This window comes from Zootoca vivipara, chromosome 1, assembly GCF_963506605.1.
Source record: "Zootoca vivipara chromosome 1, rZooViv1.1, whole genome shotgun sequence".
In the NCBI taxonomy this organism is placed as follows: Eukaryota; Metazoa; Chordata; class Lepidosauria; order Squamata; family Lacertidae; genus Zootoca; species Zootoca vivipara.
In genome coordinates this window covers 116478404-116490501 of record NC_083276.1, presented here as the reverse complement: position 1 = coordinate 116490501, position 12098 = coordinate 116478404, and the positions used below count along the sequence as shown (strand labels likewise).

General features: G+C 41.5%; 1 protein-coding gene across 6 annotated transcripts in view; it reads left to right on the top strand.

The window, feature by feature from the left end:
* Nucleotides 1–12098, top strand: part of MAP3K20 (mitogen-activated protein kinase kinase kinase 20) — a 342609-nt gene that overhangs the window by 33057 nt on the left and 297454 nt on the right. For all 6 annotated transcript variants that reach the window (XR_009558438.1, XR_009558437.1, XM_035135169.2 and 3 more), the window contains exons 3-7: nt 322–409; nt 3474–3575; nt 5265–5330; nt 9279–9307; nt 9427–9564. Coding sequence is in view for 4 of the 6 variants with exons in the window: in XM_035135169.2 (XP_034991060.2) it covers nt 322–409; nt 3474–3575; nt 5265–5330; nt 9279–9307; nt 9427–9564 (423 nt within the window). In the remaining 2 variants the exon portion in view is untranslated. The remainder of the gene's footprint in view (nt 1–321; nt 410–3473; nt 3576–5264; nt 5331–9278; nt 9308–9426; nt 9565–12098) is intronic.

The following is a 12098-nucleotide window of genomic DNA, read 5'->3' as shown; positions in this document are numbered from 1 at the left end:
ATGTATTCATCGGAAAAGGCGTCTAGAGTGATAGCTCAACCACCTGAGGATGGAATATAATGGTTCTCATACTTCCAAATTATGAAACTCTTGGTTGATGACACTTACAAAACCTTACTCAGGGATCCGAAGGTGGTTGAATCTCAGAAGTGTTGCTGAGTGTTCAGCGTTTAACTTGGCGTGCATTCTTTGCATATTCAAATTTTGTTTGTGAAAGAGGTGGATTCAGAGATAGTTTGATTTAAACCTTTACTATAGGTGTGTTCTGGAACCGTACGCAGTTTTGCATTGACAACTTAACATTTTCTGTATTTTGAACAGGCAGAAATCCTCAGCGTGCTCAGCCACAAAAACATCATTCAGTTTTATGGAGCTGTTCTCGAACCCCCCAACTATGGCATAGTTACGGGTAAGTAACAAGCCTTCCTTTTGTGGTTTATGCAGTGCCGGATTTACGTATAAGCTAAACAAGTTATAGCTTAGGTCCCCACTCTCATGGCCCCCCACCCAAATATACTTCTTCTTAATTGTATTTCACTATTAATATAGCGGGTGGCACTGTGAGTTAAATCCCAGAGCCCTAGGGCTTGCCGATCAGAAGGTCGGCAGTTTGAATCCCTGCGATGGGGTGAGCTTCCGTTGTTTGGTCCCAGCTCCTGCCCACCTAGCAGTTCGAAAGCCCGTCAAAGTGCAAGTAGATAAATAGGTACCGCTCTAAGAGCGGTAGACTCGTAATCTGGGGAACCCGGTTCGCGTCTCCGCTCTTCCACATGCAGCTGCTGGGTGACCTTGGGCTAGTCACACTTCTCTGAAGTCTCTCAGCCCCACCCACCTCACAGGGTGTCTGTTGTGGGGGGGGGAAGGGAAAGGAGAATGATAGCCGCTTTGATACTCCTTCGGGTAGTGATAAAGCGGGATATCAAATCCAAACTCCTCCTCCTCAACAATTACTTTGATAAAATACATATTTTGTTATGTGCAAATGGCTTTAGATACCTATTAGCTCCATAAATTACCATATAGCATATATTCAACACAAAAACAGCAACAATTTGTTGTTGACAAAGGACAGCTGGGCATATAAAGGGCCCCATTACCTTCAGTAGCTTAGGGCCTCATCAAACCTAAATCCGGCCTTTGGGTGTAGGCTATGTGTTTTACATTTAAGAAGCGCTTCCTGTTTCTGAAATGCTAAGTATATATATATATTTGCAGTGACCAGTGTATTACTTCTTTTGTGTAGCTTTCATGGCCAGAAAGTTTTAAAGATGTTATCCTTTCCTCAGTGGAATCCACCACCATCCCCGCTCCCATTTTACTCCTTTCTCTGTTTAACACTGCTCACAACACCAGAGTGCTTCTGTCTAAAAATAGTTATTTGTGCCCTGCCCTGGCACCTGTGCTACAATGGCTACGGAATACTCCCAAGACTTTATAGGCCAGTCTTCAGATTGAGCCCTAGGGTTTAGTGCCCTTTGCCATCCTTCCAGTCTCTGAAAAACACACATTGCACAGAGTGAGAGCCAGCAGCTCTGTTCCTGCACTCGGACTCCTGATTGCTGTGTCTCCCGCTTAAAAAGGATTGTTAGGAAAGAGATTGAAAATAAGACTGTCAATATGATAATGCCTTTGAAATCCTGAGTACACACCTAAGAAAGAATGCCCCACCACCAATAAAGAAAGGTTGTTGTCGTTGTTGTTTAGTTGTGTCCGACTCTTCGTGACCCCATGGACCAGAGCACGCCAGGTACTCCTGTCTTCCACTATCCAACCATCTCGTCCTCTGTCGTCCCCTTCTCCTTGTGCCCTCAATCTTTCCCAACATCAGGGTCTTTTCCAGGGAGTCTTTTCTTCTCATGAGGTGGCCAAAGTATTGGAGCCTCAGCTTCAGGATCTGTCCTTCCAGTGAGCCCTCAGGGCTGATTTCCTTCAGAATGGATAGGTTTGATCTTCTTGCAGTCCATGGGACTCTCAAGAGTCTCCTCCAGCACCATAATTCAAAAGCATCAGTTCTTCGGCGATCAGCCTTCTTTATGGTCCAGCTCTCACTTGTAACCAGTGCTATTTTTCTGGGAAAAAGAGTGCCGGAGCTCACTGTGAACTGCTCCCTTGTTCTCTTAGAATGGCAATGGCAGTCATCTGAGCTCCGGCTGGGAAAAAGAAGTAGCACTGCTTATAACATTGGGGCTTTTTAGTATAGAAAAAAAAGGTGAATACGTGGGGTGAGGGAGAACTTTAATAGTGATGTATACAATTATGCATGGTATGGGAAAGTGCACAGAGAGTGTGTGTGTTTCTCTCACCCTCATAAAACTAGGACCACACAATGGAGCTGAGTGTTGGAAGATTCAGAGCAGCAGAGCAAAATTAGTTCTTCATGCATAGTTAAACTATGGCGTGAACTCTCACAAGATGTAATAATGGCTACCAACTTGGACGACTTTTTTAAAGAGTGTTAGACATATTCATGGAGATAATGCTAACTGTTTTAAATAAATCAAAGTCATTCCTTTTTTTACAACGCATAAACTAGATGGATAGTTCCATTAGTTAGAGCGTGGTGCTAATAATGCTGTGGTTGCAGGTTTCATCTTTGTGTGGGACAGTTGCATATTCCTGCATCAAAAGGGGTTGGATGAGATGACCCTCGGGGTCCCTTCCAACTCTACAATTCTATGATTCTGTGATTATATTTTGAATTAAATATAAATTTGCTTGACATATGCAGCTCTTCCTCAAAGACTGCAATGCAAATATCCTTACTTTTATGTGAGTTGTTTACACATCTTTATCTCTCTTAATCGGCCAAACTGTTGTATGAACAGTTTACACAAGTTCTTGGTCGAAGGGTATGTAATTTGAAGCATGTGATGTATACGAAACAAGGCACATGGTGCTTGGAAGAGCAAAGCAATGGAACCGCAAAAACAGGACTAGCAGCTTCTAAAGCAGCAATAACTGAAACGAAGAAGCATTATGTGTTAGCGAGTCTTCACTGATTTGTATATTTTTAGAAGTATTTTGTCAGAACATGAACCCAGGGAACAGTTTACAGTGCTGCGTGTAAAAAAATTATGCGAAATAAGAAGTGGTAGATCTTGAGAAGTTTCAGAGATGACACTTGTTTTATTTGAAATTTTATGAACCTAAAGGTCCTGAATGAACTGAAAGTATACTTCAGAACACACCACAGAATCCAAGATTTGTCTTTTATATCAACACCAGAAGGCTGAACAGAGTCTGATAAAGCCCTCCTGCCAGAACAGTAGGCATGGTGGATTATTGCTGAAAATTTTCAGAGAGCACACCCTTAAGGCCCCGTGTGACTCTCCAGTACAGGCAACTCCCCATTTGCATGCGTTCAAAGCGTGCTCCTCATGTAAATGCTTTTCATTAGGAAAGCCAAACATTACCGTGCACCTGTCCAGCGTTAGACAAAGCCATTTTTAAAGATCTGTGCTATTTCTTCACAGAATACGCTTCTGCTGGATCACTGTATGACTACATAAATAGCAACAGAAGCGAAGAGATGGATATGGATCATATAATGACCTGGGCAACTGACATAGCTAAAGGTAAGTGAGATTCATTGATTTAAAAAGGGAAGTTTATTGCAATAATTTGGAAAAAAAGGAGCAACATTATCTTTAATCCTTAGTCGGAATTCTTCACATTCACCAGTGCTATCAACTTGTTTATCTTCCACGAAAGCTCGCAAGGTCTACTAGTGAATTTTGATTTACCAGATGTTTGGCACAGGATGTAGTTTAAGGAGTTGAGTTTATTTCACCCGGGTCAAAGACCCGGTTTGGCACCCCCCCCCCCAATGTGCATTTGAATGCGTAAGCACACAGACACTGGGAGCTTCAATGGCACCCTGTGGAGGCTTTACCTGGGGCAAAAACACCGGCTAGCCCCCCCCCCCCATAGCTACGGCTCTGGAAATACCTAAATAATTTATTTATTTCAATGGTTCTTCTTCTGAGCTTGTGTTCATAAGTAATGTTCCCATTTTCTTTATGTGGCATCTTTGTAGGGCAAAAGGCTGCATGAGAATTACTTCCCTGTAGGGAGAAAAGGGGTCATTATCAATATTTGAGCTGGGCAGAAAAAAGCTTTTTAAAGATTGATCAAGCATCATAAAATGCAACTATATTACTAATGTAATATAGACTCTGACAGAACCAGCAAAGGCCTGACAGAACCATTGGACCAACCGCATCCCACCTTCCTAGTGGCTGCTTAAGACTCTAGCCCAGGACTAGGAAATTGTGTCAGCAGTTGGCCCAGGTCAGGCATGCCCTAACTTGGCCCTCCAGCTGTTTTTGGACTACAACTCCCATCATCCCTAGCTAACAGGACCAGTAGACAGGGATGAGGGGAATTGTAGTCCAAAAACAGCTGGAGACCCAAGTTTGGCCATGCCTGGCCTAGGATGACTCTCTTAATAATAATAATAATAATAATAATAATAATAATAATAATTTTATTTATACACCGCCCATCTAGCTGGGTTTCCCCAGCCACTCTGGGTGGCTTACAACATATAGTTAACCATTCACATGTTTTCGGATTTTAAAATTGTATACTGTACTACCTAGGATGCCTTGACAGAAATGTGGCATACCGTATTTTTCCATGTATAAGACAAGGGTTTTGGGGGGGCTTATCTTATACATGGGTAGTGTGCATTGCGGGTACGGGCGATTGTCCCGATCACCGTGATTAGGAGATTGTCAGCGGCAATTGGTCGGGCTATTTCCGCCTGCTGGTGGTGAGCGGGCATACAATTGGTGCCTCTGGTGACACATGCTGTCATGTAGGTGAGCGATTTTCAGCATCCCCCCCCCCAAAAGCTCAACAACTCTGGGCAATCCCCCCAAAAAGGTTAACAACTCTTGGTAAACTCCCCCCCCCTTTCTTAATTTGGAGTCCGCAAATTTGGAGTCTGTCTTATACACAGGGGCATGTTCTACACGGAAAAATGCGGTATAAAGGCTATACATAAATAAATGAAGGCCTTTCGTGTAGCCTTTCATGAAAAATGCACATAACCTTTCCTTCACTGAGTTTTTTATTATTATTATTTGAATGTGTGTCTTCCTCACCACAGAATTGAAATGCATGAATTGCTCCAAGATTTTGTTAAACCTATTTTACCTTATTTGCATTTGGCTTGTGAAGAAGCCATTGCAAGTGCTGATAAGTGGTCATGTTATAACATAGATTTTCTTCATTTCTTTTTAAAAACCATTTCCTTTTAGGAATGCACTATTTGCATATGGAGGCTCCAGTCAAAGTAATTCACCGAGATCTGAAGTCCCGAAATGGTAATACAGCATGAATTTACATGTTCTTGTTTTTCTTGCAAATCCTGGTTTTTCAGTGCTAGTTATACTAAACACAGGAAAGCGATTCTACCTTCGGTTGAAATGCTTACTAAGCATTGCTGGAAAACACTTCGAAACATGTTTCGATTCGCCTCTAATCCTGTTTGTCTTCAACAAAGTGTATTTAGGTTGCTCTCTTTTTAGCTTCCTTGAACTTTACCATTCTGTACAATTTTTCTAAGATGCATTTAGATAAGCAGAGTTTTCGTGCACCTCTGGACAATGGCAAAATCAGAACACATTAGGTTGGATTCCAGGATAAGTTAATTGTCCCATATATTTTAGAGGGCACTAAGTTAGTTATGATTAACTTTCCATGGAGCTTTTCAGTGGGACACTTGCAAGTAACCTAGGGCCTTTCCACACCTACCATTTATAGTGGAATAGTTGCTGGGGTTTGGGGGATTTTGGGGCATGTTGCCACACAATGTCAGCGTCCTTCAGCTAGTATTCCCGGATATAGTACTCGAAACCCTGCTTTTACATTCAGAGATTTTCCGCCCGGGTATTGGTTACAATGGCCGAATCCCTGCTATGTCCAGGAAATTCCGGGTGTATGGCAGCCCTAGATTTGGCAGACTTTTTATGCCACTTCCCTCAAACAAATGTTAAGTTTGTGAGCTCAGTTCAAAGGAGATACATGACTGATAGAAATGATGGGACGGAGCCCTTGGGAGCAGAGCTGCATATGAAATTTTATCACAATAACCAGAGTCACCATAGTTCAGGCAAACATGTAGTTCCTTTTCTAATCTCCTCTACCCCCACAAGAACAGTATTCTTGAACAGTAAGGATAATTAAAAGAATAAATAATTCACAAAAGTGCTATCCCCATGTGCAGGCTCACAGCACCAACAATAATTTCCTGGAAGGACATAAGGCTACATTAGGAGAGTGACTACAGCCATGAAACTTTTCTTAGTTTGGGCAGAACCCTCCATTAGTGTGGAAAGGAAAACTCCACACTCACTCTCTAATAATGACTGGGGTCAAAGATGCAGACAATTAGCTACATACAGTCTTACCTTGGATCCCGAACTCGGTACTTGGGCTTGGTACTCTGTACTTGGGCTTGGTACTCAAATATTTTGGCTCCTGAATGCCACAAACCCGGAAGGTGAGTGTTCTGGTTTGCGAACTTTCTTTGGAACCTGAACATCTGACGGGGCTTCTGCGGCTTCCTATTGGCTGCAGGAGCTTCTTGCAGCCAATCAGAAGCCGCACTTTGGTTTCTTGACGTTTTGGGTTCCGTTCAACTTCCAAGGTACAACTGTATTCACTTTTAAAAATATTGGATGGAACAGCTACTGTTCTGTAAATGGTAAGTGTGGAGAGGTCCTTGGTCTGGATTGAGCCCACTGCCTTGTGAAATTTGCATCTCTGTTGGCCATACTGGGTGGGGCTGATGGGAAGTGGAGTGAACTGGAGGGTCACATGGTCCTAATCTGTTGCTGTATTGGCACAGTCGGTTAAAATATGTTGAGTTTTCCAGCCATGAAAAAACATGCTACGAGTTGCAAGCCATCTCCTTGTCAAGAAAATGACTTAAGCTATAGTTAATGCTCCAAGTGAGAGGCTGCTGAACCAAATTCAACACAAAATATCTGTAGCTTTTCATCCATTGATCTCTTTCTGCTTGGTGGTAACTGCAGTTCATGAGTCTCTGTGGCTGTTACGCAAGATAGAATTGCTTTGTGCCAAATGGGATTAGTACTGTGGGATACACCCAAAACTAATATGCAAAGGGGAAAAAATGAAAGGGGCCTTATTTCACTGTAATATTGCTATTAGTTGTTGCTTTTATCCTGAAAGGATTTTCTCTTACAATCACATTAAAACGGGCTGTGCCTCATTTTCTTTGCTTGATTTTTGACCAGAGAAATCCAATTTTACCTCTATGTAAAATATATTTTATAACTGGTTAGATATTGAAAACCAAACATTCACAATTCTGTGCAAAGTTTCGTCGGCAAACACAGATAACTTAGGGAAACTGCTTTGGAAAACATTCTGTTTGAAATGTGGCCGATAAATCTTGTAATTAATTACAGTAATGTTATGTCTTTTTAGTATTTATTGTTGGGCATTCTAATACTTTGACCAATTGTGTGGTGGCACTTCTGACAGAGTAGGAGAACTCCATGTTGGATTAGGCAAACACCCAGACCAAATGTTTTTGGGAATGGTTTTTTTTAATAGAACTTTAATTTTTAAACATTTTAATCCCCCCCCCCAAATGTAATAGTTGTTTTGAAATCTGTTACTACAAAATAAAGTTAGGCATTGACAAAATAGTCAGGACCATATAACACCTGTGACTTTGAACACTAAAACGAAACGGGGACCAGCAACATCAGTCTTAAAATATTTACATTTTAAGTGAATTATAAAACAAAAATGAAGAATACACTAATGAACAAGGTCAAATCAGACCCTTTGCCTATCATTGGCCAGCAGCACCTACTGCATAGGGGTATACTTGTTCTGTATAGAATAGGTTCTAGTTCGCCAATTGTCTGTTATAAACCATTAAAAGGGTAAGGTAAAGGACCCCAGGATGGTTAAGTCCAGTCAAAGGCGACTAGGGTGCGGTGCTCATCTCATTTTAAGGCCGAGGGACACGGCTTTCATCCACAGACAGCTTTCTGGGTCATGTGGCCAGCATGGCTAAATCGTTACTGCCGCACGGAGGGACTGTGACCAGTGCCAGCGGGCACGGAAACGCCATTTACCTTCCTGCCGCAGCGGTACCTATTTATCTACTTGCACTGGTATGCTTTCGAACCGCTAAGCTGCCCAAAGCTGGGACAAAGCAACAGGAGCTCACCCCATTGTGCAAATTTGAAACGCAGACCTTCCATTCGAATTCACGTGACGGGGTGAGCTCCCGTTGCTCTGTCCCAGCTTCTGCCAACCTAGCAGTTCAAAAGCATACTAGCGCGAATAGATAAATAGGAGCAGCAGGAAGGTAAATGGCGTCTCTGTGCGCTCTGGTTTCCGTCACGGTGTTCCATTGCGCCAGAAGCGGTTTAGTCATGCTGACCACATGAAACTGGAAAGCTGTCGGTGGACAAACGCTGGCTCCCTCAGCCTGAAAGCAAGATGAGTGCCGCAACCCCATAGTCGCCTTTGACTGGACTTATCCATCCGCGGGTCTTTTACCTTTCCCTTTTACCTATAAACTGTTAATGTCTTATCATCTATTTTAAAGCTATGTGTTTGTGTGTATCCTATGTTAATTAAGCTGTGTGTAAAGATTTATCCCTTTACATGTAAATTGATCCCAAATCCTAATATTCTGAGTGATACTGATAGATCAATAGATTGATAGATGATAGATCCCTCTGTTCACTCTCTTCAACGGTTTACATAATTTTATAAACCCACGCCATTTTCTCACTCAGTCGTCGTCTTTTCTCCGTAAACTATAATACTGTGAATATTTTAGATTTTTTGTTGAGTGTAGGTGCTCCAATTGCTAGATCATATTGGCTGTCCTTACCTGACACTTCCTGCTCCTGCCAGGTGTCATGTCTACAGTATAGATTTGTATGACATGGCATTATAAGATCCGACACTTTTATCTTCTGTCTCGCTTCTCAATAATTTTTGTCACTGAGTATTTTCTTTTCCACTGTCATAACGTGCTGAGTTTACTCTCAGTAAGCTATCAACCCTAATATCAATATTTCTTTCCTTTGGTGGCCATGGACAATTCAGCATGAGATATTTCAGTGTCATTTAGATTTATTGCCAGATGCGTCAGCTAGAGAAATGATATGAACTGTGCTTTCCAGTATGTACAAGTCCACCCTCATTAAATAATGTAAATAGTTGTCATGTAATTTCTTCTTACTCTTCTTCTTTCTTTCTTTTTAAAATTTCAGTGGTCATAGCTGGTGATGGAGTATTAAAGGTAGGAAAATATAAAGCACATGTAAATTTATTTGCTGTTGCACCCTATTTTGCATCATAGTTGTCGTCAGCTCAAAAAAACGTGGATGCTCATTTTTATTTATTTACTGCTTTTTCTAGATATGCGATTTTGGTGCTTCAAGATTCCACTCCCATACAACACACATGTCTCTAGTTGGTACCTTTCCTTGGATGGCTCCAGAAGTTATCCAGAGTCTGCCGGTATCAGAAACATGTGACACGTATTCATATGGTGTGGTGAGTAGCCTATTTCTTTGTGTACTACCATATATGGTCAAAAGAAATTATCTTTGGAGACGCCAGATCCAGCTAGCCCCTCAAGTCTCATCCAACACAAAGCCAGGAAAAGATAGTGCTGGTTGTAATATTTTTAAAAACATTTTTATTCCTAGAATTGGCAGTCACTTGTCACACAGAGGCCTTCGGGTGGCTTGCAGTGTACAGTCGTACCTTGGATTCCGAACGCCTTGGTACTTGGACGTTTTGGCTCCCAAACGCTGCAAACCCGGAAGTGAGTGTTCCACTTTGCAAACCCGAACGTTCGATGGGGCTTCCGTGGCTTCCGATTGGCTGCAGGAGCTTCCTGCAGCCAATCGGAAGCCGTGCTTTGGTTTCCGAATGTTTTGGAAGTCGAACGGACTTCCGGAACAGATTCCGTTCGACTTCCAAGGTACGACTGTATTTAAAAACCTTAAACATAAATACATTGTGATATCAACACATTAATACAAAAAACACATGCAATTCGTAACAATCTATAAAATACCCTCCCCCACAAAAAGACAGATGCAGGAAGCTCTGTCAGCACCCTGACAGACATATGAAGCACACAAAGCTCTTGAATGTGTACTCATTCCTTTACAGCTGCCTCAGTATTTCTGCGCATGTGCCTTTTTGGGTGCCCATTCTCTGGCGCACAGACACGCTTTGTTGCCATCTTCTTTTCTTCAACATGACTCTTGTGGTGCATGTTTTGCCTATGTTTCTCTGTCATGTGTGTCCTGTTCAGATATTACTCTCCAGTCCTGATAGGACAAACACCAAGGACCCAGGAACAAACCGTAGCACTAACAACACTAATAATTACTAGTGTTAGAACTGAGACTAACAACAATAAATACTTATTGTGGGTGGTCGTCTTTGCCATCCATGGCAGAGATCTTTAGGAAATTACTTCCCACTCTTCTTAAGACTAAACTAATGGGTTCAGTGTCCTGGGTTAGAAAAGACTCTCCTAGGGCAGAGCTTCCCCTCAGTATAAAGTAAGGAGATTGGGGAAGGGATGAGGAAGAAATAATGGGTCCCAAAGTCCATTACCACTTACAACATGCCAAGGTGAGGAGAACTCTTCACCCAATCCCATTGATCCACACTTGTAGCCACACAGCTCAAAGCCACCGATGCCGGTCAGTTTTTCATTGTCGCTCACAAAATCATAAGATCTGAAGACATAGGGTTGAATTCATATAGTTAAATTGCATATAGGTGCCATTGAAATCAATGTGAAAAGTTGTACGCCATGACTCACTTGGATTACATTGATTTCTTATTGAACGGCAGCTAACTTAATCTGTAATTTAGGCATTGTTTTTGGAGAAAATCCATCTCACTGGAGGGATGAAGTTCAGGTATAGGTATAAATGCCTTACTCTTTATCCCATCTTTAGACTGGGTTTAAATAGGACAAGTTGTTATATCACAATGGCAGATAGGTGCAAGTTCAGTTCAGTGAGTTTCTATTTTTCAGCTTGGATTTCCCCTACAATGGAAATAACTTGAAAAATTACCTGAAATTATAACATCGAAAGAGCACACAAAGGAACTTCATGGTCGCCCACTACTTGTTTATTTGACTACATTATTAACCCTCCGCACGAGGGTTTGCACGTTGGCCCTTAGTTAAATATTTATAGATTACACAAGGATATGCTTGTGTGCATTTAATTTCTGATCTAGATAGAAGTTTTGCCGTTCAGTCCTAACCATGTCTCTTCAGAAGTAAAGTCTATTTAATTCCATAGAAATTATTTCCAAGTAAGTGGGGTTGGGATTAGACTGCAATTCTTAACCCATTTACGTACGCGTAAGCCCCATTAAAATCAGTGGAACTGTGTCTACAAGTGCGTAGATTTGCACCATTAGTAGTGCATTGGCTCACAATCTCCAGCCATCAGTTCAGCCAAGCTTTCCTCTTCATAGGTCTTCAACTTCTCCAAGCCACAACCCTTTATGCCAACAATGTGTTTTGAAGATAAAGATTTAATCCATGAAAAATGTGTCTATTTTTCTTTTTAAACAATCTCATCCATAAATACAAGTTTTGAACAGCCTGGTATCACAATTTAGAGCACTTACAAGTGGCTTTTGTGCTAGACAGACATCTGCTTTTCATCCGTTGAAGTGCAGCTGAAATTCTGATAACAAAGAGCAGAATCCTTTTCAAATGTAAAAGAGTGAAGATGTCGAGAAATGGCATTCTGCTGGCAGAATCCATGGCCTTTCTTTTATTTATTTTTTCCCTGGGTTTTCCCCTGCCAGAATGGGTTGTATTCATTGAACTATTATATTGTTTTCCATCTTCTATTTACAATGTTAGGGGGTGGGAGCATTTTCCCACCATAGTACAATACAATGCTGTCAATCCATAGGTCCATAGTTTTTTCCTTGGTCAACTTGAAGTTGCCTCTTCTGAATAAATCACAAGAACATTAGGAAGGATTGCATATATTAGTTAGTTTTTCCTATAATTCACATAACTTTTTGAGATCTGG